The 26,914-nt window shown below is 40.7% G+C and overlaps 1 protein-coding gene across 2 annotated transcripts in view; it reads right to left on the bottom strand.

Annotated features, from left to right (window-relative positions):
- Positions 1-24,909, bottom strand: part of TPD52L1 (TPD52 like 1) — an 85,606-nt gene extending 60,697 nt beyond the window's left edge. For both annotated transcript variants that reach the window (XM_084624801.1, XM_084624802.1), the window contains exon 1: positions 24,745-24,909. In XM_084624801.1, the coding sequence (XP_084480927.1) occupies positions 24,745-24,850 (106 nt within the window). In that variant the 5' untranslated portion in view covers positions 24,851-24,909. The remainder of the gene's footprint in view (positions 1-24,744) is intronic.
- Positions 24,910-26,914: the final 2,005 nt, after the last annotated feature.

The following is a 26,914-nucleotide window of genomic DNA, read 5'->3' as shown; positions in this document are numbered from 1 at the left end:
GTCATACAGTAGATCAATATACACTTTATATTTTTCCATGTGTGTCTTGTTCGAGGTGTTTCAGAACCTCTCACTATTAACTGAGTGTGACGGGTTGGATCACAGAAACCCCCTTGGGGCTGCCAACTGATGAGCTAGGACTACTACTGCCCCTGCTTTCCCTGCCAGCTTGGGTTGTGCCAGACACGCTTGCCAGCTACAAACACAGACCCTGGTCTGAACAATGTCCACAAGCTGCTGGCTTAATGGAAAACAGCTTAAGAAGTGTTCCTGTCTCCAACACTCAGATGCCCAACTCCCAACGGGGTCCAAACCCCAAATAAATCTGTTTTACCCTGCATAAAGCTTATACAGGGTAAACTCAAATTGTTCACTCTCTATAACACTGACAGAGAGATATGCACAGCTGTTTGACGCCCCCTCCCCCCAAGGTATTAATACATTCTCTGGGTTAATTGATAAGTAAAAAGTGATTTTATTAAAGACAAAAGTAGGATTTATGTGGTTCCAAGCAATAACAGACAGAACAAAGTGAATTACCAAGCAAAATAAAATAAAACATGAAAGCCCATGCCTAAAACAGTAAGAAGCTGAATACAGATAAAATCTCACCCTCCGAGATGTTCCAATAAGCCTCTCTTTTACAGACTAGCCTCCTTCTAATCTGGGTCCAGCAATCACTCACACCCCCATGGTTACTGTTTTTTGTTCCAGTTTCTTTCAGGTATCCTTTGGGGGTGGAGAGACACTCTCTTGAGCCAGCTGAAGACAAAATGGAAGGGTCTCGCAGGGGTTTAAATAGACTCTCTTGTGAGTGGACACCCCTCCCTTCTCCCCATGTAGAATCCCAGCTACAAGATGGAGTTTTAGAGTCACACGGGCAAGTAACACACATGTCCATGCATGACTCAGAACTTACAAGTAGAAGCCATTGTTCACTTGCTACCTTGAACATCCTCAGGTAGACTTCTTATGTGGACTGGAGCCTTCCAAGATCCATTGTCCATTAAGTGTTTCTTGATTGGGCACTTAATTTGCAAATTCCTTTCTAAAGAAGCTGCCCAAATGCCTTACTAAGGCTACTTAAAATCAAACAAGTACATTGCCAATATTCATAACTTCGAATACAAAAATGATACATGCATACAAATAGGATGAATATATTCAGATCATAACCTTTGCAGAGATATGTTACATGGCATATGTAGAAGAAAACATTCCAGTTTTGTCATATTTACATTCATAAGCATATTTCCATGAAGCATTATGGGATTCAACGTCACACTGAGTACTACTACTATGGAAAGTGTACCTCTGGGTTTGACTTCACTGTTTAAAAAGGTGCGGTTTTTACCTCAGCTGACTTATGCACATGAGCTATTCCAAGATAAAAATATAGTAAAGACAAAGCATTTTAGTTTTACCATGAGGTAAACTTATCATGCGCAGTCCTATACTGGCCAAAAGTTACTAGGGATGGTGGGGGGGAGAAAGCAGTAGATGTGATACTAAAAATCAAGATGTAAGGTTTTTAACACAGTCCCACATGACAGTCTCAAACAAACTAGGAAAATGTGGTCTAGATGAGATTACTATATAGGTGGGTGTACAACCTGTTCAAAGACCATACTGAAAGAGTAGTTATCAATGGTTTGCGGTCACAATGAGAAGACATATCTAGTGGATTCCCACAGGGGATGAATAATTTTCATTAATCAATCACAGATAATGGAGAGGAGAGTATGCTTATAAATTTGCAGATGACACCAAGCTGGGAGGGGTTGCAAACATTTTGGAGGACAAGATTAGAATTCAAAACCATCTTTACTAATTGGTCTGAAATTAACAAAATGAAATTCAATAAAGACAAATACAAAGTTCTATACTTAGGAAAGGAAAAATATCAAATATACAACTACAAAATGGGGAACGGGAGCGTTATATGAATTGCACTGGAAGTAACTGTCCCTTCTAGCCCTACATTTCTATGATTCTGGATCCCCATCTGAGATTTACCTGATGGTGAAACTAAAGTGCCTTGTCTTCACTGTGTCATTACCTCAGGAGAGCTCACATGGGTTATTTACTCTGAGGTAAACATCACTGCTTTTTTAACAGTGAAGATAAGCCCTAAGATGATGCGATATGGAGGTTTCAGAATGCTGGTAAGTCTGAAGTACAAGCAACAGGTATGGGGAGTGGAATAGTCCAGAAGCTTGGAGCAGAGTATACTTGTGATTATTCTTGATAGCTTAATTCACTGTGCTGTCACACTTAAGCCCTGATCATACAAACACTGATGCACATGCTTAATCTTACTACCTGTAGTCCCATTGGTGGGGAGGGATAGCTCAGTGGTTTGAGCATTGGCCTGCTAAACCCAGGGTTGTGAATTCAATCCTTGAAGCCATTTAGGGATCGGGGGCAAACATTGGGGATTGGTCCTGCTTTGAGCAGGGGGTTGGACTAGATGACCTCCTGAGGTCCCTTCCAACCCAGAGATGCTATGAAACCAATGACAGTACTCATGGTGTTTAAGTGCATGCTTAACTGCTCCCAGGATCAGGGCCATGATTTGTCTCTTATGCTCAGGTGCGCTGAAGATCAGCGGCATCATGTCTTATTCGATAAGCACCAACAGGAAAGAGTTTTACAAAAAAACGGCATCCAGTGACTGTCACAAGGAATTTGGTGGCTTAAATAACTGGTGGATGCTTCCTATTGGTTGCAAAGAGAACGTGGAACTTTACCAGACTCCTCCTTGCCCAGCCTCTCCTTCCCTGTGCATTGCCTAGGGGGCCTGGCATTTGTGTGTTGTATAGCAAAGTTTAACAAAACTGCTTCTTATCAATTTCACACTGCAGTTCACAGGGTTCTGAATAGCAAAAGTAAACTGGACCATAGTTTTGACAACTTCACTCTGGTGCTGCTTGGCAAAGCAATGAATTGCAAGAGAAGCACTGACCTGTCTGGTGGCACCCTCAGGTACAGACCACTGTGTTGATTCATGTTGGAAGCTTACCTTTGCAACCATAAGGATCAGAAACTTTTTAATAAAAATAAAAGTTTAAATTGTGCAAAAATTGATCATTTAGAAACAACATCATGCCAGCTTGCTTGGAAAAGCTAGGTATATGGATTTTTAAAGCCCTGACAAAACAAAAAAATATATTTCACACAAACTGCAAGAAAATAAATTTCCAAATTATTTTTATTAGCCAGAAGAGCCAATTATTGTTTCCAGTTTATTCTGAGATTTTAAACAGTCTTACTAACAGCTTTTTCATAGCTCCAGTATGTGCTTTAGAAAAAGAAAGAATAAGTTAGACTCCAGCAGAAAAAAAAAATAAAAAGACTGTTTAAGGGTCTCGGCTTTGTCCTTCAAATACTCCATCATCAACCAGTATGTCAAAACAACCACTACCGTAAATTTCTACTTTAGACTTGGAAGCCTGGATAAACACAGTGTCCTTCCAATCCACAGCCGCATGTATCCAATGTAACTTCTGACCAAAAATCAAATCTCTGGGTCAGCTATAGCCTAGACAAAAGATACTTTACAGTGTGCATCACTCAGCTGCCACAAAGACAGAGCTATGACTGAGCAGAATTCAGCACAGTTTGAGCAGAGTAAAATGAACTCTGGGGCAGCCAGAGTCTGATCTGGCCCCTGATCTAAGATACAGCATCCAGAGGGAAGCGAGAAAAGAAGGTAAGAGAAGGATGAAGAGAGAACCAACTAGCTTCCTATTTGAAACAGCATTTAATGTTGGATGAGATTTACATAGCTCATGCTCTAGAGGGATGATGTCACAGAATTTAGTAGCATAACAGGAAATGCCCCAATAACAAAGATAGTTGAATGGAAGCAAGTGAGCAGATTGGTAGCTACAAATCATATCAACCAAACATGAATGAACATTGTATATCTATTTGTTACACACACACACTTATGTAAAAAGATTAAGATGGCAAAGTTCAGCACTCAAAGTTATGAAATGCCAGAATTGAGGCTGCCTGTGATCCTCATCCAATTTGGATCTGCCACCATGGCTTCCACTCAATCCGCCACCATAACCCTCCCATATTCTCCATTCTCATAGGCTCTCAGTTCCAAACTCACACTCAGCTCCTTGCTCCAGTCTCTTTGACCTGCCAGTCCCAGTTCTCCCCCTGCATGCAAGTTCCTCATCAGATCTTCTCCTGCCTCACTTCCTTTCCCCCATCCCACATGTCTTCAGTGAAAGGGCCCTAGAATTTGTCACCATGTTACAGTACTGTAAATTAAGCTAGGGTGAGGTTATTTCACTGAAAGCTCCACTGTGCCCAAATCACCAGATCTAGGCAGCTAAGATCCAGGACTTTTATGTGGAAGACCTGAGGTCTATGCACAGAAAATGGTTGTGCATTTTTGCACTTCAAAGAGTGCATTTCTTTACTGAAACCATGTACCCCAATTGCAAAATTAAATACGTACACAGACATTTACACATATGCGAGCACAAATACTTAGTTCTTACATGCACCTGCTGTAATGGAGCAGGTAAACAAAGGTGTGCAAAGGTACATCTTTTTCCCCTGTGGAATTTAGGCCTCAGCCTTTAATAAATAATAATAATAAAATTAAAAAAAATTATTCAGCCCTTATACTTTAAGCCCAATTACCAGAGAAACCACTTCTTGTGTTACACCTCATCACAACAATTAAAGCCAACTTAGAGGAGAAGCACTGAAGTACTTAGAGGAGAGGAAAGTGATCAGGAACAGTCAGCATGGATTCACCAAGGGCAAGTCATGCCTGACTAATCTAATTGCCTTCTATGACGAGATAACTGGCTCTGTGGACGAGGGGAAAGCGGAAGACGTGTTGTTCCTTGACTTTAGCAAAGCTTTTGACACTGTCTCCCACAGTATTCTTGCCAGCAAGTTAAAGAAGTATGGGCTGGATGAATGGACTATAAGGTGGATAGAAAGTTGGCTAGATTGTTGGGCTCAATGGGTAGTGATCAATGGCTCCATGTCTAGTTAGCAGCCGATATCAAGTGGAGTGCCCCAAGGGTCGGTCCTCGGGCCGGTTTTGTTCAATATCTTCATAAATGATCTGGAGGATGGTGTGGATTGCACCCTCTGCAAGTTTGCAGATGACACTAAACTGGGAGGAGAGGTAGATACGGTGGAGGGTAGGGATAGGATACAGAGGGACCTAGACAAATTGGAGGACTGGGCCAAAAGAAATCTGATGAGGTTCAAGAAGGACAAGTGCAGAGTCCTGCACTTAGGATGGAAGAACCCCATGCACCGCTACAGACTAGGGACCGAATGGCTCGGCAGCAGTTCTGCAGAAAAGGACCTAGGGATTACAGTGGATGAGAAGCTGGATATGAGTCAACAGTGTGCCCTTGTTGCCAAGAAGGCCAATGGCATTTTGGGATGTATACATAGGGGCATTGCCAGCAGATCGAGGGACATGATCGTTCCCCTCTATTCAACATTGGTGAGGCCTCATCTGGAGTACTGTGTCCAGTTTTGGGCCCCACACTACAAGAAGGATGTGGAAAAATTGGAAAACATCCAGCAAAAATGATTAGGGGACTGGAACACATGACTTATGAGGAGAGGCTGAGGGAACTGGAATTGTTTAGTCTGTGGAAGAGAAGAATGAAGGGGGATTTGATAGCTGCTTTCAATTACCTGAAAGGGGGTTCCAAAGAGGATGGATCTAGACTGTTCTCAATGGTAGCTGATGACAGAACAAGGAGTAATGGTCTCAAGTTGCAGTGGGGGAGGTTTAGGTTGGATATTAGGAAAAACTTTTTCACTAGGAGGGTGGTGAAACACTGGAATGCGTTACCTAGTGAGGTGGTGGAATCTCCTTCCTTAGATATTTTTAAGGTCAGGCTTGACAAAGCCCTGGCTGGGATGATTTAGTTGGGGATTGGTCCTGCTTTGAGCAGGGGGTTGGACTAGATGACATCCTGAGGTCCCTTCCAACCCTGATATTCTGTGATCCAACTGGGATGATACTGTTTGTTTTCTGGGACTAATCTTTCCAAGTACAGGGCCTTTGCTATTGGAATACATGGCCTTTTATTTGCTAGGGCAGAACACATATTTTGCCTAGTTTTTGATTGACTGTCAATTTTTATTTACATAAATATTATTTGGCTATTAAAATATCCCTTGAGGAAACCAGGATTGTTTTCCACAATGGGCTGTCTATGCAATTTATGTGTGATAATTTTTATAAAAGCTACACTTATTTACAAGATAAACCATTAGGAGTTCAACAGCATCTTACTCTGCCCCTTTCTCACATCCAGTAATATCTTACTCTAGGAATACCTCCCTTCATTTCAGTAGAGCTATATGCAGAGTATGCAACTACTCAGTATGAGATAAAGTGGTAGAATACAGCCCTAAATAAATTAAAAGACCAGATGAAATTTTAGCATGAGTCAATAAGCTGCATTTCCCCTAGAGTTTAATGAAAGAATGAGAGACTGTGAATTGAAATTATGCCTTTTAAATAGATTGTGATATTTATGCCTTAAATTCATTTCACGCCCTGTTTTCCAATATATCCCAGGCACAAAGTTTACAAATATGAGACATTTCAGAATTACTAAATTAGTTTTTCAGATGAAATGAACAAACAGATATGTATTTTATCTCATTACCAAATTACTGATTGGTTTTACATGCAGCAAAATGGAACCAGTTTTAACCGAATGTGCACAAAATTAAAGACGTTAAACAATTGACCATATTAGGATTCTGGCACCTGTACATTTGACTGATTTCAAATTCTGAAAGTCAGTCCAACTCTACGGCTAGAGGATAATTACCCACTTCCTAGCCTGAAGTCTGAAAATGGCCTGGAAAAAGCATAGAATCTGCTAAATCATGAAGTGAGTGTCCGGTGTTCTATGCATGACGACTGGTTTCAGCGTAACAGCCGTGTTAGTCTGTATTCGCAAAAAGAAAAGGAGTACTTGCGGCACCTTAGAGATTAAATAAATTGGTTAGTCTCTAAGGTGCCACAAGTACTCCTTTTCTTTTTGTTCTATGCAGTGGATAATAGTGCATGGGCAGGCATCACCCAAATGGTGCTGTTACAGACAGTCTTCCAAGTTATTTTGCTTGTATGTGAGTAAGTTTTGACTCTTGGGAAGACATGGTTTTGTTGGTGTTGGTTATTTCAAAGTCTGGTGTAAAGGTAGCTGAGAGAGTGGCTAGCAAGTCTGTTCTCTGCCTTAGTCTCTGATTAGAGTCAATTCTGGAGGGTTAATTGCAGGGTGGATTTGATTTAAAATTACTAGTCAGGAAGACTCAATTTAATCATGGATTTCTACACAAAAGTGCATTCTTGTTGGTTGTTATAACCTTAATACATATTATGCACAACTCAGATGTAGGTTTCATTTTTAGAAGGTACACACTATAAATTTTTAAAGTGATTTTGAAAAAAACTTTTCAGATTAGGTTTACAGCTATATCAGAAAATGAATAATTGTTTGATTATTTCATTTTCCGAAAGGTAATTGAAGCAGATATTTATGAAGTCATTGGGAGGTGAACTATCTCCAATTCAACAGGTTAATCATTAATATTTGGAGGATTTTCTTGCCATGCTGTATTAGGAGGAAACCACCACCAGACAGACATTTAAATGGTTTTATTTAACTAAAACAACAAGAAAAGGAGTACTTGTGGCACCTTAGAGACTAACCAATTTATTTGAGCATGAGCTGTAGCTCACGAAAGCTCATGCTCTAATAAATTGGTTAGTCTCTAAGGTGCCACAAGTACTCCTTTTCTTTTTGCGAATACAGACTAACACGGCTGTTACTCTAAAACAACAAGGTTATGTATTCTGGAGTTTTAATTATCCAAAAAGTATGATGCTTCACTGGTCCTGTCGTAGGCTGTACAACCTTCATCCAGGTATCTGGAGGTTACTGGCTGTATTTTTTTTTAAATCAGTGTGCAGTGAGACATTCTTTTAAATTTCATCTTGCAGAGTACTCCATATCAAGCCATGTCACGTACAGTGACCTGGTAATAATGCACTACAGACAATAATACCTGTAGAGTTAAAAGTAGGAAATCCATAGAAAAATTCTCCTGTAGTCCAACAAAATATTTACTTGCATACTTTACTTTATTCATTTTCTGTACTATTTATTTGTTAATTTACGAGATCTCCTATCATAATCTCTGGTCACTGAATATTAAAAACAGCATGCATAACTTGCTGACTACTGCCAGTATTGGAATTCATTCAGCCTTAAATCTTCACAATAATCATGTTATGTTACATTTTACTACAGCTGTGCAAGTCATGCCATTATACTGTAGTTAGTGACATATTAGTTGTGGTGGGTGGATTTCCCCCCCTCCCCCTTTCTTGTTAATGCACTGAGATGTCAACAGTAGATAACTCTGCAAAAACAACAAAATCTCTTCAAACTTAATCATGGCACATAGAGTATTTACTCTTAAAAATCAAATATTTATACAATTTTGGCCCAAATTCTGCAAAGATCTATGCGTGTGCTTGATTTTTTTTTTTTTTATTAAAGAAACACACCCAGTGGGCTTGAACTAAATCCCAAAGAAGTGAATTGAGAGACTATTTTACTACTACAGGCTTCAGATCAGGACATGCGAGTAGTTCTGTTCACTTCAGCAGCACTATTACATGTACAATACAGTTCAAGTGAGCTGGCTGCTGCTTTTTTATTTACTTATTTAAAGTGAATTCTGTGGGTAAAATCCTAGCCACACTGAAGTCAATTGCAAAACTCCCGTTGACTTCACTAGAGTAAGATTTCATCCAGTGAATGTGTATGTACCATCTGTATCATAGCCTAATTCTTTGGGTAGAACAACAAACACAATAAGGTTAAAGTTTACAAATCAGCTTTTGTGCATGTGTAGTGAGGCTACTGGCTTTTTAAATTCATACAGTTGCTTGTGGTGGTTGCATGCAACACGTACAGCAGGCTACACCAGAGTGATGTGATAGAGCATAATTTATATTCTGTCTAGACAATACGGCAAACTAAGAAGGACTTACCAAAGAGCCTAACAGCTGTGGAGAAAGTCTAGAGGGTTAAAAGGTAGATAAGAAAAAAAGTCTAAATTTTGAATTTTCAAAGTGTGTATTTTATTGTAGTGCTCAGAGTCAGCCTTTTCAGGGAAATGAAATCCTTCCACGTCAAGTTAAGAATGTGTGAGAATTAAAGGCTTTTTAGGTGATGGTCAGCAAGAATGATTCTGTTATAGTGTACGTGATTTTGACTTGGATGGCAAGGTAAGCGTCAGTCTATGTAACCATAGCTTGGAAGAGAGAGAAATGGATGCCACTCCCCAGTCCCTTTTTCAGCTGCCCTAATGGAGCAAAGGGCACAGGCAACTCTGGACTATACATACCCTGCAGGGGTAAGCCCAGCTTTTCAGGGCTCTGCTGGCTGCAGTCTGCTACTGGGAGTTCCACTGGAGTCACTGCCCCTGCTTTCCAGAGCTCTGCATTCATTCTAGCCTGGTCTTGCACCCACTCAACTTCCTGCTCTAGGGGGCACGTCGAGAGGCAAACCAGGGGCAAGGAGAAGCACGTACCTGGTATTCTGGCAATCCTCAGCCACTGAAACAGTCTGTAGGAAACCATCAGCGTCAGGACTGGGGCAGTGGACAGATAACTCTGATCTACCTTTGTTTCCCTTCTCCGATCTTGTACCAGCCTCTCTCAGCTGGACACAAGGACTTGGCCTGTGGTGTGAATAGCACTTAATCTGAACTTTAAATTAATGAAGCTTTTATGTGGGATTTTTATAATCCCACATTTAATTATACAGCAGGAAATGGACTGAGAACTCAATCATTTATGCAACTTATGCTTGTGACTTCCCTTTTTACATTGCTTGTGACTTCCTGCACATCTACCAATGTGATATATGCCATCATGTGCCAGCAATGCCCCTCTGCCATGTACATTGGCCAAACCGGACAGTTTCTACGCAAAAGAATAAATGGACACAAGTTTGACATCAAGAATTAGAACATTCAAAAACCAGTACTAGAACACGTCAATCTCCCTGGACACTCAAAAACAGACTTAAAAGTGGCAATTCTTCAACAAAAAAAAAAATTTCAAAAACAGACTCCAGCGAGAAACTGAAGAACTGGAACTAATTTGCAAATTGGACACCATCAAATTAGGCCTGAATAAAGACTGGGAGTGGATGGGTCACTACAAAAAACTAATTCCCCTCCTGCTGATACTCGCACCTTCTTGTCAACTGTTTGAAATGGGCCACCTTGATTACATTGAACTCATTAGCACTACAAAAGTGATTTTTCCTCCCTTCTTGGCAACAGTTGAGAATAGCCCACTTCCACCTTAATTGAATTGGCTCATTAGCACTGACCCCTCCCCCCCACTTGGTAAGGCAACTCCCATCTTTTCATATGTTGTGTATTTATACCTCTACTGTATTTTCCACTCCATACATCTGATGAAGTGGGTTTTAGCCCACAAAAGCTTATGCCCAAATAAATCTGTTAGTCTCTAAGGTGCCACAAGGACTCCTCGTTCTTTTTACATTTATCATCTTTTGGCTTCCATGGCAATCAGCCTTGCACTGAATAGAGTCATGGGATCAGCCTCTATGGCCCTCTGAGAATTCTGCGGCGCAGGGTCAGACATGATCCAGTCCACCACAAACAGTTGTTTTAAAATCCCTTAGCCTCCAGTTTAAGTTTGAAACTTCGCCTGGTCTACACCTAAAAAGTGTTGCTGGCCGAGCCATGGCTAGGCATTTGGGAAAAAAAAAAAAAAATCACTCCCTCCCAGACATAGCTGTGCCAGCAAATGCCCCAGTCTGGATGCAGTTCTACCACCAATGTAGCCTACTTCACCCAGGGAACTGGCTCAACTGGCAAAAGTCCAAAAGAATTTTTCCCACTACAAACTGCATCTCCACTAGGAGGAAGTGCCAGTATAGCTGTTTCAGTAAACTCTTTCTAGTGTAGACAAGGCTTTATTCGTTTATTCATGTTACACTCTTACTGTTGGAATTCAATTCTGTCACCTAGGAGAAGTATCAGTTTTTATGCAGAATTTCTACTTCTGCTGCCTCTAAGAAACTGACAATTGTATACAATTGTTTTTAATAGTATCCTGCTATGACTGCTGGAATGATGTAATTGGGTATTTGCTGCCTCTTTTCCCTGTAGATGGTCTCGGAAACCCCTCTACTCATCCGAATGGGAATGGTCAGGTTAAATGTTATAATTGCAAGTATACATGCTGGAATTATCAGCCAAAATACGTTTCCAGTCAAGTTTTACCTTCAAATTATTCAAACTCAGTTACATTTTAAAGATAAAAAACAGAGACAACAGCATCAAATATTGATTAGCTACATCTTCTGTTTCCCTGAGCACTTTAATGAAAGATAGACACTACACCACACCTAATGTCTAAAAGGCAAACATTTATATTTCTTTTTCTGTTAGGAAACTAAGCAGGGGGAAAAGACTAATTAAGCATTCAGATTTCAGGAACTGTAATTAAGAACACTGGAGCTGTCCAGATTACAATACTGCATTAGTGTCATTCATATTCTTTTTCTCATCATCAACACACAATGCCAGGAAAGGGACATCTGAAATGCTTGCAATAAAAATTAAAAAGTGGTCATAAAATCCAGTTCAAATTGCAGCAATTACCACTGCTCTTATTTTTTCATTCCTTAAATTACACCAGGAGGATCCAAGCAGGAAGAGAGTCATTGCTCATTCTAGTCCATGTGGACCACACAATTTCTGTGAGAGACACAGACACAGACTGACTTCCCTTCTGTGCATGGTCCTAACCATATGGACCTAGGATGCTTGATTCTGAAGAACATCCTAGAACTTGTCCGTTCTCCTGTGGATAGTACTGCCTTATTTTTCCTCACCTCCTCCAAGCTTGAAGCCAATGCTGTTTTGTGGCTTGGCTTGACCTGCTTACAGAACTGAAGGAAGAAAGAAGGCAGAGGTGGAGGCAAGTGTAGGGGATGAAAAATCAAAAGCCAGGTTCCTCCTGGCTTGTACATGGGTGCACATAGGAGAAAATATACAAGAAGCCTTTTCTTCACTCCTTGCAAGGACCAAGCAGAATTAGAGCTTCAGCCTTCTGAGGAAGGCAGGGACTGGTGGGGGTTGGGTGGGACCAGTGCTTTAATTTCTTCCTTGCACTGGCTAGTTGCATAGGGGCTAGTATTGGGAGCATAGCCTCTGTGCGCTCAGTGCTCCAGGAGGCATTCTATCTTCTCAAGGCAGAACATGCCTCCTAGTACTCTTTACAGCCCCTTATCTAGGCTGTTCCTAAGCAGCACAATCTAGCCCTAATTTGGAAATAGCCTTAGAAATATCATTGTTTAGCGATTCTCAAATTACGGTTTGTGGAACACTTGTTTGTAGTCCCTGGCCAACTTGCTGGTCACAGTATGTAAGCACTGGTCTTTGTTTTCAGCTACAAAGTCACATTAAAAGAAGCTAAAAATACATTAAAATACTTTCCTAATATTGTTTTCCTGTAGAAGGAATTGCTGCAGATGCCAGAGGGCTGTTATTCCATCCCTAATAGAAGGTAGCTTGTGCAACAACCAATGACAGAACATACTCCATGACATGACCTCTATGCTAAGATGTGATATGCACTCTGAAAGAGTTTTCCCGTCTTGCCACAGATAAATCAAGCGACAGTTCAGTGGGTAAAAGTAGCACAATTCCAGCTGCTGTAAAGAGCACATATTACCAATGAAAAACAATTACCAGACTTCAACACAAGATCTAACCCTCCAACCAAAATCATTTTCTGAAATATCCAGTGTACATATTAGTCATGTATGGCCGTTAACATCTTATGCAATCACGTCTAGCTCTCTCTGCACAGTAGAATACTCTTGGCTGCCTGAGGGAACAAAGATGGCTTTGATTTTTAAGTTGTAGATATGATAATACAATTGTGAAATGTAACAGTTCAAAGCCAGCAGAGGTTTCTTTCCATTATATCAATAGTGAAAGTAATAACAGTATTGTACCATTCATTTTGCTATTTATTAATCATTCTTCACAACTTCCTAAGGGGTCATGGAAAGAAAAAATGTGTCACAAATGGAAGGGGCATTTTCTTTTCTATAGCCAGTAACAGAGAAAAAACAGAGTCCTGGCTGAATGATGGGAGATGAGAAAATAGGTGTCATTTTGCTACAAGATTGATTTGCTCTCTGCAAATCAGCTTTTTTTTTTTTTTTTGGACAACTCCTATTCAACATATTTATAAATGATCTGGAAAAAGGGATAAACAGTAAAGTGGTAACATTTTCAAGTGATACTAAACTACACAAGATAGTTAAGTCCAAAGCAGACTGCAAAGAGCTACAAAGGGATCTCAAAAAAAAAACAACTGGTGACTGGGCAACAAAATGCCAGATGAAATTCAATGTTGATAAAATTCAAAGTAATGCACATGGGAAAACATAATCCCAACTCTTCAAATAAAATGATGGGGTCTGAATTAGCTGTTACCGCTCAAGAAAGATCTTGGAGTAATTGTGGATATTTCTCTGAAAACATTTGCTCAGTGTGCAGCAGCAGTCAGTCAAAAAAGCTATCAGAATGTTAGGAACCATCAGGAAAGAGATAGATAAGACGACAGAAAATATAAGGCCACTATATAAATCCCTGGTACACCCACATTTTGAATACTGCATGCAGATCTGGTTGCCCCATCTCAAAAAAAATACATTAGAATTGATAAAGGTACAGAGAAGTACAACAAAGGTGATTAGAGATATGGAACAGTTTCGGTATGAGAGATTAAAAATACTGGCACTTTTCAACTTGGAAAAGAGATGACTAAGAGGGGATACAATAGAGGTCTATAAAATCTGGTGCAGAGAAAGTGAATAAGAAAATGTTATATACTCCTTCAGATAACACAAGGACGGGGGGGGGCGGGGGTCACCCAATGAAATTAATAGGCAGCAGGGTTAAAAGAAACAAAAGGAAGTACTTCTTCACACAACATGCAGTTAACCTGTAGAACTCACTCATTGTCAGGGGATATTGTGAAAGTCAAAACTATAACAGGGATAAAAAAAAAAAAAAAAAAAAAGAACTAGATAGGTTAATGGAGGATAGGTTCATCAATGGCTATTAGCCAGAATGGTTAGGGATGCAACCCTATGCTCCGAGTGTCACTAGCCTGTTAGCCAGAAGCTGGGAGTCGACAACAGGATGGATCACTATGACCACCGGTTCTGTTTATTCCCTCTGAAGCACCTGGTATTGGCCGCTGTCAGAAGACAGGATACTGGGCTAGATGGAACATTGCTCTGACCCCGTATGGCCATTCTTATGCTCTTAAGTCATTTCAAAACTCAGGTAAAAAAAATGTGATTTTTCTCCTTTGTCTATAACCTCTTAATTTCAGTTCCCAGCTGATACAATTTATTACCTAACTCTGCAATGGTGTTATTTAACCCTGCAAATTGTTTTGAAATTCAGTAAAAAGAAAAAATGTAGACTATGTAGAAAAGTTGCATTATATTGATAGTTAAGATCACCTCTCACGCTAGCAAGTGTATATTTCTAAGAAAGTCCTTCACTATCACCTTTCTTTTTCTCTGCTTAAGTTCCCTTCCTTCATCATCTGCATTTACTCCACTATGCCAGATGTTTCACTTTTTCTATGTGCCCTCAATCACAAATACTAACATCCATCATGCACAGCACAAAGCAACAATTTGGTAGTTTCATTACATGGCATACCAGTCCTCCTGGTTATGCCTTTGATTCTTCCCTGCTACCATAACTTCTACCATCTGCCTATAGTGCAATCCAAGGTATGTTTTCAACTCAGATAAACATACCTAAAAATAACAGTAGTTGTAGTAGCACAGGCTTCAGCAATGCCAGTAGACACTCTTGGTTCCCGGCATGCCTGTACAGCCCGCGCTGAAGCTCATGCCACTACACCTGCACTGATATTTTTAGTCATGCTAGTGTGAACAAAGCTAGCATGGGTAGGTCTACCCGAGCTGCAATCACACCTTGCATTAAAGTGTAGACATACACTATGTTTTCTGCTCAAAGCACTGAGAGCCTGCTGTGATTGCCCCTCTGAACACAAAATATACAGATAATATTCGTCTCAGAGGCCTCTGAGACAGATATTTATACAATTTGTTGAAAATTCCCAAATTACCCTGATCACCCTTTAATGAAATTTTTGCACTTATCCACCATGTACAGAAAGAACACGCACAAAGAGTTTTGAAACTACCAGAAAATAGCCTATAAATGCCAATTAAATAGTGCAGAGCTCCTGGGGATGGCTACAACTGACAGGCCTTTTGCAGAGTGTCTTGGTTTAGGTCAGTGAGAAGGAGTTAAGAAAGGTGAATACAATGTGTGAAACATGAATCAGGAATGAAACAAGTACTTACAGTATTTGCCTCAACGACAGCATGGCCAATTATTACCAAATTCATCCAGTAAAAGATTACAGTAATTATTCCAAGGAAGTTATACAGGAGTATATCAAAGCATGGAGATACCTGTTGAAGGTGTGAGCAGTCATTAAGGGCGAAGCAGTCATGCTGAAACAGAGGCCACTCTAGCCTGAGGTGACTTCTAGTCCTCTTACAACTTACAGGACAATTCCATTGAGGATCCAAAGATGGAAATGTCACTAGCTTTTCCTGACAGAATGAACGTGGAAGCATCTGTGGTAGAAACAGAGGGGTAAGTCGCTTCACCCACCACTCATAAGTGACTACCGAAACCCAAATTCAAAATCATACTTTTGACCAATTTCATGGTGATTCAACTGGAGATCGCTTTCTAGTAGACAGCCAATACAATATGTATGGGCAGTGTTTACCTGTATGAACACTGATGATTATTTGGTGGACAACAAAAATATTGGCATAACAAAACATGTCAGGGGTGGTAGTAAGACAAGCTTATTAAAAATAAATAAGCTCAAGTTATTTTTCATATCAGTCTTCTTTCCTTCAGAACAGTCAACTTGATCCATGGCAGTGTTACCTCCACTTCTTGAACCCAGCGCCCTGGCTAAAGTTAATAATGCTACTCCTGGTCCTCTGAGAGATGTGAAAGAGAGTAGGCACTCCTTCACTAAAGTTTGCCTTTTTTGTACAGTGAAAGAAATCTGAGGTTTTTCTTAACTAACTAAAGAACATACAATCTAGGTAAAATCTGTGTAAGCTCTTTGCTGCAAGGGCCATCTTTTTGTTTTACGTTTGTACAGTGCCTAGCACAGTGGGGTCCTGGTCCATGACTGGGGTTCCTTAATTCTGTCATATTACAAATAAAAAAGAATACATGATAGACATCACTCCCTTTTACTGGAGCAACCACATTTTATATAAAAAAACAAAAGTATACGAAAGTAACCTTCAAAAATTGATTTCTAGGAGCACTATGTGTATATGCAAAGGTGACAAGCAGGGGTGCAGGCAAATCTGATCCTAAGAGCTTATCATGATGATCACCACACTTAAAACCATGCTCTCTTGTACCTTGCCTACGTGCTGAACTTGCTGGTATGGGAGTTTGGAAGCAGTGGGGCTCAATACTTACTTTTGATCAGTATAGAAGCTTGGTGTGTGTGTGTTGGGGGGGGGAGGGTACTAATGTTCTTCTAACATACAAGAAAGACAAGGAGAAAATGAGAAAGATTTTGGATCTGAGACAGAGACTGTCACACCTTGGTCACATCTCCAGTGACATGTCACTGTATCTTGGATATAAAAATGTAATTGCAATAATAATACTTCATCACTATGTTCTGCTTTTCACCCATAGAACTCAAATGGCTTTATGAAGATGATTAAGTATCAAAATGACTTGCCTGCAGTCATATCTAAGGTCAGTAACTGATCTACTATTAAAACCCAGGCCTTTTGGCTCCCATTCCAGTGCCAGATACATTAAAAAGTTCTTTGAACAAAGAGCCCACTTTTAGAGAGGCACAGTGTAACAAAAGAAATATTTACTTTTAATTTAATCTGTTACATGTATACTGTACTGGGTTTTTTCACTGACATTTAAATAAAGTCAAATAAAACTAGCTTACCCAGATCAAGTCCCTTTACTATATTACTGCATAGAGTATATCTGTTAAATCAGAAAGATCTAATTTTCCATTCAGGCACTTTTTGAAATAGAAAATTGAATATGCTCTTTCTAAACCAAGATTCCTAGAATACTCTACCTTCAAGAATGCTGCTAAACAACAAGCATCCAAATTCCTAAATACTACCATCTACAACATAGCCACATATTTCTACTGCTTTGCATTCTAGTACCAAGCCTGCTCTGTTGTAATCAACCTTTAAGCAGGAGGTGGCCTGAAACAAAATTCCTCAGAACACCAAGTGCTAACATTTCTATACTTTATTGATTTGGGAGGCACATTAATAGAAACCTTTCTTGATACCCTACTAAACTACATTGAGCACCCATATTTGCACTGCCTCCCCAGAAAGAGCTCTTATGAAAAGTATTTCCAATGTAAAGTAATAATAAAATAGCAGAGAACAATTACAGCCAGCATTTATGAGCACATTCTGTTTCTCTCCATCATCATCTTTGTTTATAAAATTGGCAAAGTTGCAAAGTCTTGTATAACTGGCAATCTATTTAAGATGGGGGAAGTCTGTTTATATCTGGTATCCAACCAGATTATATTCTCATTGCCCAGGATTAGCATTACCCCACTCAAATTTCTTCAGCCTCAGACAATTGGACTTACTTCTGTGACAAGTACCTTAGCCATGCTGAAAAGCTGCACAGGTTCAAAAGCTTGCAAGAAAAGTACTGCATTTGGTTTATTGACATTTATTTGCTTAAAATCCAAGGATAATCACTGGTATTTTGTTCTAGTTCTATTTTTTCTTCTGAGTTGTACAAAAAGGTTAAAAGATAAAAGAACAGCTATCTCAGGCTCTAGGCCACCTTGATAAATATTTTAAATTCAATTCTTATAAATCACAGCCCCACCGATTTCACCTCACCCCATCTTCATGTGATGTTATTAATACAGCAGCCAAGACATCCAGTTTTAGGGGAAAATATGCTAATTCTCCCACCACCTGGAGGACCTTTTGCAGTTCCCCCTCTCCTGCTTTCTTCCCAGCCTAGGCAATGAGAAGCTGGAGAGAGCTCACAGTAGGTCATGCATGCCCAAGGTTAACAGAGCTGACTTCTGAGCCCCATAAAGAGAAATCTCAGAATTCATTAAAACCAGACAAAAACCCCTGTATACCTAGCCTTCTTCCTTATGAAAGTAGCCTCAGGAATGTATGCCACTCACTCAGGTTAAAAGGAACAAGTAACTGGTGGCTGCCCTTCTGCATCAGGAGGCTGGGTGGGGAAGCTAGATACCCTACACTATCCTCTCTCTCTCACGCACTACACACACTTTATATAACACACATCTGTAAAGGTTGGGGTGTCTCTCAAAGATGGATTTCACTAGCCCTCTCATGCTCCTCAGGCAGGCCCTGTTCCTAATAGGGTGGTCATGGTCCACAAGGTAGATTACATTTGGGGCAGCAAAAAACTTTTGCAGGCCACTTAAAAATGCTAAGGCCAACTCTGCTTGTTAAAGTTTCCAGCCCCCTTTAGGAAACAGGAACAGCAGCTGGCTTAGACCCCTCATAGCCATAGCCAGGGTGTACCTACTAGTGTTGAAGCCACAACAGCTCTGCAAGAGGCACTCCCTTCAAAAGCCCACCATCACTGCTAGGAGTACAGCAGTGAGACAATGTAGTTAGTCCTCACCTTTTTTCCTGTCAGTCACTCCAGATGTGAGGTGGAGGAAGGAGGCGGCAAGCCAACCTGCCACTCCACTGACCAGGAATCCCATCCACCTCAGGAACTAAAGAGAACATTTTTGAATAGACATTCAAAACCACCACCAAATGGGACCCACTCTTCATTGCATACCCACCCCACAGGCGGGAGCTGAGAGACGGCTGCCTTGCCTACCAGAGGCTACAGGACACCACCACTGCTGTAAGGAAGAGAGATGCCAGGTCAGGGGAGCCACCTAGAACCTCCATGAGATGTTAGGGTGGACAAGAAGCATGATGGGCCTAGAGAGGTAGGGTGGAAGGACCAATGCATTTGAGGGTGGGAAAAGAATACTGGATTGATGGGATGTGGGTGGGGAGAGAATGGAATTGATGTGTGTGTGTGTTGTGGGGAGAACACAGAGAACAACTGGGGTAGAGGAGTCTTCTGCCCAGGGGATGTCACACGTACCACCAGCTGAGTTGGCAAATATTAAAGGAAAACCCTCTTTAAAGTGTTGGTAGCACCTCACTGTAGTTAGTGCCATTTTTCCTTGCTCTTATCCAGCTTGTGTTATGAAGGAGCTTTCTTGTTTCCTGTCTAGTATCTCTATGTACCCCAAAATCTTTTGCATCAGTTGCCAAGGTGGTTACATGGAAGTGCAACAGCAGCCTGTGCAAAAGATTCTGGGGCATATGCAATGCCAGAAGGCATCAAATTGCAGACAGCTGAACTAGAAACAAAGTCCCATTAGAGAAGAAATCAAAAGAGGACGGTAGAGGTAGAAGGCTATGCACAAGCCATGTTAGAAGGTAGGACAGAAGGCAAAGTAGGCTGCTCAGTTTAGGAAAGGGACAGAAGGGATTCATGGGACAATGTAATTTCAGGAGATTTAGGATGGGAAGGTGAACTGGGTCGGAACAAAACAATAAGATTCGTGTTGTATGATGGGAACTGTAGATGGCTAAGCAGGCCTGACCCTCCAGACACAAGTCCCTCTCCTGAGACGCCTCGATCTCTGAAAATATGCTTATTTCTGAAGCCAGACTATTTGGAAAATAGGTATTAAGCATTCTACGGTATTTTCAGCACTTAGCATTGCCATTACTGAATGGGAGGTTCCCAGCATCAGCCCTATGCTTATTCAGACTGCCAGTGATGAAAGATTAAAGTAGACAGAGGCTCAAAGATTGGGAGAAGAACGGTTTGTATTTCATGATGTTTATTATTTGAATAAACCTGCATCCCTTTCTAATTTTATATGGGCTCTTATTAATTAATATTGCTTAAATTGAAAGTAAGGATCTAATTATGTATTTTAATAATAATTTCTCCCATCCCTCCCTCCCATTATCTTGTCTTGGCCTTGCAAATGCTTTTGTGCGCTTAAATGAGATTACTCATGTGCTTAAAGTTAAGTCAATGGTACTTCTCTAGTGCTTAAAGATAAACATGGGATTAGGGATTTAGTTTGTAAGGTCTTTGGGGCACAGACGGTCTCTTACTGATGTATGTGTTCATACAGTGCCTAACGAAATGGAGTCCTGAGCTTAGCTGAGGCCACCAGGAACTACCACAATGCAAATAATTAATAAAAGGGCTTTTTGAAGTTTCATGAAAATTCACAGAGCCCATCAAAAGTCTGATTTAATTCAGAGAGTCTACAAATCATAGCACATGCCGATTTGCAGATAGACTGAAGATGGTGGCCAACTCCCTTTTCTCTGCTACATTTTATATTAATATACGTGTGTGTCAGGGGGGCATGTATGTATTTCTTGACTTATTGCACATTTTACTGATTTATGTCACCCCACACTGTGGCAACATAAAACGGCACAAAGAACTAGATTGTGTAGAAAGACATTTTTGAAACAGGCAAAAAGTCATTTAATTTCCTGAAAGTTGTTAAATAATGGGGCATTTGTGAGTGCTTGCAAATTTTTAGCATTTACCTTCCTTTCAGTGGGAATGCAGTCCCCACCAGCAGTGCATGTTGATCTGATTAATCAGATACTTTGAACTCAATGGATTTTTCAAAGTAAACAGCTATAGCAGGTAACAAAGTAGTAGCAATGTTCTGAAAAACTGCAGAAGATAATATGACAAAAAATATTCAGTTTTCAGTATTTAAGTGTCTTTAATTGAATCCCACTGTGCTAAAAGCATGGAGGTTCAGTACGCTCTGCTGCTGATTAGACTGAAGACTATAACTGCAGTAATAAGGGTTAAAAGTTAGGTCAGTCAGAGGTCTCAGAATAAAAGATTTACAGATATAAAAGTCCCATGAAGATTTAGCATGGGATCTATTTGCACGTTAACATCACTGGAAGATTTTTTTTTTCCCTCTACACTGTGAACACTGTCCTGAGGGAGAATGAGACACAAGATACAAATGAGAAAACAGTGGGAAAACGTAACCTAAAAAGAAATGGGTGAAACCTTGGGGCATCCCACACCTGTTTGTTTTCTGATTAACTGCAGTACCTTTTTCATAACCAGAATATAAAATTTATCTGGGCACTAAGACCCAGACAACCTCAGGGCTAAAAACGAATCATGAACAGAACAAAACTAAGCAACATGAAGTGGCTTAATTTAATCTCTGTACCCAACACACACTACTAAGGCATAGTAAAAGACCAGTTTGACAAGGACAGTCTCTTCTGGGGCAGCAATGGCAGCAGGGGGAATGCTATGAAGAGCTGCTAAGTGAAATATACTTTAGCAATACATATTATTGCACTGACTTTTTGAACTGTCCCATTAACATAGTCTTATTAATTACAGAGAAAATAATTGTAAGTGACAAATTGGAACATGACAGTTTACACAAATCCTACAAAGCAGAAAAAGACTAAGCAATGTTGTCATATCAAACTCTTTGAAGAACAGGATCACCTATCATGGCATTTGAAAAGATAAATTTAGGAAACAGGGATCCAAAATAAACCACATTACACTGCAGCCTCAATGTAGAGCATTAGAAAAGTCCAGGAGCTGAGCTATATAAATCCATTAATTTTGTCAATAGCTTCTGTAATAGCAGCCTACAGAACATGCTTTTACTTCAGAATCCCTGCTCCTCAGCAGGCACTGAACGTCTAACGACAATGACATTTTACCTTTTTCTTTAAAAACTAAACAAAGGCCAAATTCCCCATTGTGTTACTCCAAGAAAATACATACAATCCGGTTCACAACCAACATTTTGCCTTCCTTTGGGGCACCTGTTTAACACAATTCTGGTAAGTATGAATGCGGCCTATATTTACTTCAGTAAATTTCAGCCTTCCATTTCTCTGTCCATCCCCATTAAATTGTGTTTTCTAAACATGCCACCCTCAGTGGAACGATAATACTCCCCCTTGTGTTTTAAGAGCCCTGTCCCGCCACATGCTGAGATTCCACAACTCCCATAAAAGCCAATGGGAGTTAGAAAGATTAGTTTCAGAGTAACAACCGTGTTAGTCTGTATTCGCAAAAAAAAAAGGAGTACTTGTGGCACCTTAGAGACTAACCAATTTATTTGAGCATGAGCTTTCGTGAGCTACAGCTCACTTCATCGGATGCATGCCGTGGAAACTGCAGCAGACTTTATTTATACACAGAGAATATGAAAAAATACCTCCTCCCACCCCACTGTCCTGCTGGTAATAGCTTATCTAAAGTGATCATCAGGTGGGCCATTTCCAGCACAAATCCAGGTTTTCTCACCCTCCACCCCCCCACACAAATTCACTCTCCTGCTGGTGATAGCCCATCCAAAGTGACAACTCTCTACACAATGTGCATGATAATCAAGTTGGGCCATTTCCTGCACAAATCCAGGTTCTCTCACCCCCCTCCCAAAAACCACACACACAAACTCACTATCCTGCTGGTAATAGCTCATCCAAAGTGACCATTCTCCCTACAATGTGCATAATTAAGGTGGGCCATTTCCAGCACAAATCCAGGTTCTCTCACATCCCCCCACCCCCATACACACACAAACTCACTCTCCTGCTGGTAATAGCTCATCCAAACTCTCAGAGTGGTCAGTTTGGATGAGCTATTACCAGCAGGAGAGTGAGTTTGTGTGTGTATGGGGGTGGGGGGGATGTGAGAGAACCTGGATTTGTGCTGGAAATGGCCCACCTTAATTATGCCACAAGTACTCCTTTTCTTTTTAGAAAGATTAGTGAAATGTATCCCTGTGAAGAAGGCCTTATGCTGACCCCAGGCACCTTTTAAATCCTGCATAAGCCTTCAAAATAAACTGGCTTTCTTCACAGTGGTGAATTTCATCCAGTGTAAATTATACTTTCTATAACTGGACCCTGAGATAATTAAAAAATAAATAATAAATAATCTTACTGGTAGTATTGTAACTAACATTAACTAAAACTGTGTAAAGAAAAACCTAACAAAAATATCTTGGGACATATTATGCAATCAGTTTTTAAACAGAACTCCCCACTGACCTCAATTGAGATCCGTTTAAAAACTGGTCGCATGATCTGGCCTTTTATTGTGTGCAACTCTCACACGCATTGGCAGTATCACAAGACCAGGATTATAATTCCTCTATGTGAAGAAAGCTCAAAAAGAAGTGAACACTGAACCAGAAGGCTCTAGTTTAAACTGAGTATTTTTTATATATAATGTTTTAAATAAACATAGTGCTTTGCTTTTTAAAAAAGGTCTCTGTTAATATGTTGCTGTACTACATTTACTGTAGCTATGGGTGATGCATAGAAGAAGTGAGAGGAAAAGCAGAAATTAGAGTGGCAAGACTGTAAAATGGTGATCCCAGAAGAAACAGATCTGGAATCAGGACACATGAAGACGGGGAGGGAGATTTTTTTCAAGGAGCTATCAGGACACCCTCTACATTTTGGATCCTGTTACACAGCAATCCCTACAAAACCTTTGAGAGAGAATACAATATCCCCCCTCCCCCCACTTGTAAACAAGGCAGACAAGCATGTCATTAGTGACACAAAAGCCCACAATTTACTTTGAGAACTGTTTAAACTCTAAGAGGTAAATAAAGTCTTTAGTTATTCAACAAAATGGGCTTCATTCACCATCCCCCAAACACAGAAAATGGGGGTGTGCTTTGTATTGTAACCAATAGGCTTTTATTTACCTTTAAAGTTCCAGTAAACAGATTAATAAAAGACAGACTGAAGTACAAATGATTTGTGAAATGGATTGGGGGAAGGAATAAAGGAAGCCACACAATGGTCTGGAAGCTGCAGAGCAAGGTAAATAGCATGTTCTGATATATTTAGTACAGTATAGGTTAATGCAGACCCCAGCAAATTATAGCCAGAAAGAAAGAAGAAACAAAAAACATTTCTTGTACAGAAAGGTCTTTAACACTGTGAAGAGAGGGAGCAGAGCCAGTGCTTTAGGAGAGTCTCATTTCCCTGGTTTCCTAACTCTCTCCAATTCGGTTTTAAACCAACCCAAATCTATTTCTTCATCTAACCTGTAGCATTGGGTTAAGGGGGGGGGCACGACGAGGGCCCTCTCCCCCAAGAAAAGGGAGAAACAAACACACCAGAAATAACCTCTCCTAGCCCTCAGGTGCTCACCCAAAGTTGATTTACTTGCAGGAAGGGGGTTTGTTTGCAGGGGTGGGGACAGAGAGGCTGCATCATCTCCGTAGTTTAAGGAGCATCGCTTGCTCAAAAAGAGCCCCCAAGGCGGAGCTGCACGTCCCTGGGGCCAAGGGAATGAAATTTCCCCCCTCTGGAGCCGGGACCTGCTGCACCAGAAGGGAAAAGCGAAGAGAGCAAAATACAAAGCGACTCCCAAGAACAACCCCCAAAGCTCCCGCCTCCCGCGGACTCCGCTGCCCTCCCAGGGACCAACCTTGTGCCTGCTGCGCCTCCATTGTCCAGGGGACGGTAAGGCCGGGTCGGGGTCGAGGTTGAGAAGGAGCAGCCGCCGCCTGGCACCCACCCGCGCCGCCCGGCATCCAGAGGAAAAGGCGCAGCGCGGCTGCGGTCACCGCCGCAAGTGGCCCCTGGTTACCGCTTCCCCCGCCCTGGAGTCCGGAAACCGCAGCCCCACGCCCCCTAGCGGCCAGAGCCGGCCGGGGGCGGCGCGCTACACTCATGCTGCTCACCTGGCGCCGGCCGATCGGCCTCTCCGCCGTCCGCTCCCCACAGGTGCTTGCACCATGCGGGTGTCACTCCGGCCTTGAGTGGAAACAGCCGGGAAGTCACGGAATCCCCAGGCTGGGATTAAAAAACCACCAGCAGCACAAGATGAAAAGCGAGTTCCTGGACAGAAGTCTGCTATCGGGAAACCACCCCGATGTCCTCTTACAGAGCAAATCTGCTGACAAGGGACCTGTGCAGGGAGTAAGAGCTGGCGTTTCAGCTGCTTTCTCAATCTATTTTAAGACACGTAAAGGACATGTCTTTGTTTAATGACACTGGCTGTGCTAAAGAGATATTATCAATTTATAAATCACTCCGGTAGGATTTCTATCTATTTATTATTGTTACACGCAACACCTAAAATGGCTGTGACGGAAAGAGATTAGTAAATACGTTGCTGTTCTCCCTCCCCACCATTTGATTATAGGTACTCAGTTTCTTCCAGTCTTTCATTCAGCAAAGGGAATAAATTTTCCTCTTTAAAAAAAAATCTGATTGTAAAACTGGTGGGGCAGGGGACTCAGGGGCAGATGTACCTGGAACTATTTAAAAAAATTAGGGGTCAAATATTCAAAAGTGCATAAGGTACTTAGGAATGTAAGTCCCATTTTTAAAGGTGCCTGGGGTCCTGACTCCCACAATGAAAATGGGCTTTTGAAAATCCCACTAGGCACATGTCTCTTTAGGCACCTTTAAAATGTGGTGATATGGGTCTATGTCACTTTTGAAAATGGGACGTATACTTCTAAATCACTGAAGCACTTTCACTAGGACTTAGGAGCATAAGGCCCAGATCCTCAAAGGTCCTTAGGTGCCTAACTACTTTTGAAGATCTGCACCCTAAGTGACATAGGAGCATAAGTTCTATTTTCGTAAGTCACTTAGGTGTTTGACGGCAAAATTTTCCAAATCTCAAGGTGACGGTCTTCCTTAAAAAGTAATTTCAAGTATGACACTTTCCTGAGTGTCACTGTCAGCTTGGGTGGTTTTACAAGTTCAGGGTTTTTTAAGTTCTCTCCCTTGTTGTTATGTGAAAGACTCACAAACCCTTGGGGAAATTGACTGGTGAAAACAGTGGGAGTGAGGATATGCAGTGCTATCAAATGCACAAAGTAAACAAAATGAAAAAAGAACATATATTTCTAATTTCTTTCAGTTATAGTCATTTTATGTGCTACAAGTAACAATAGTAAGAAAAAAAAGTTGCTTTTTTTTTTTTTTAAGTTGCCAGTGACTCTTTAAGACCAAATGATTCAAATTAAACAAATAAAATATACCAATAGGCAGTCAGGCTGGAACACAGAAGTCAGTCAACAATGACAGATTTAGGCCCCAATCCTGAAAATAATTATGCACATGAGTTGTCCCATGTAATCTATACATAACGTTAAATCTTAATTTTTTGCAGGAGTCGGACTATCAAAAGCTCCTCATTTCTAGTACTGCTCACCAAGATAGAAGAATACATGTACAGTATAAAGTTCAAAAATAGGTATACAATAAATTAAGCAAAGAAAATTTAGACTGAATACTAGGAAAACATTTCCTAAAAGTGAAACGAAATAGCCTTTTCGAACAACAGAAGGAGGTCTATTTGAAAAATGTTAATAAAATGGAGTTACACATAATTTCCACTACATTGATCTTGAACACTGTTAGATGGCTGGTGTGTATAGGGTCAAACTGTGTTCAAAACAATTTTTGAAGAAAACCATAAGGCTAGGAGTCAAGTACCATTCACAAGGATGGGAACTCTGTTAAGGTCCATCCAGATCAGCTCCCCTCTGCTTGTTCAAGATGGGTCTGATGGAAACCCACATTTGTGAACTATTTTAAACACTGTTTTCGAATGTAGTTTATTTCTCATAGAAAATGGT

Source organism: Lepidochelys olivacea, assembly GCF_965140295.1.
Source record: "Lepidochelys olivacea isolate rLepOli2 genome assembly, chromosome: 3".
Lineage (NCBI taxonomy): Eukaryota > Metazoa > Chordata > Testudines > Cheloniidae > Lepidochelys > Lepidochelys olivacea.
Note: the sequence above shows the minus strand (reverse complement) of the source record. Positions and strands in the feature narration are given on the sequence as shown.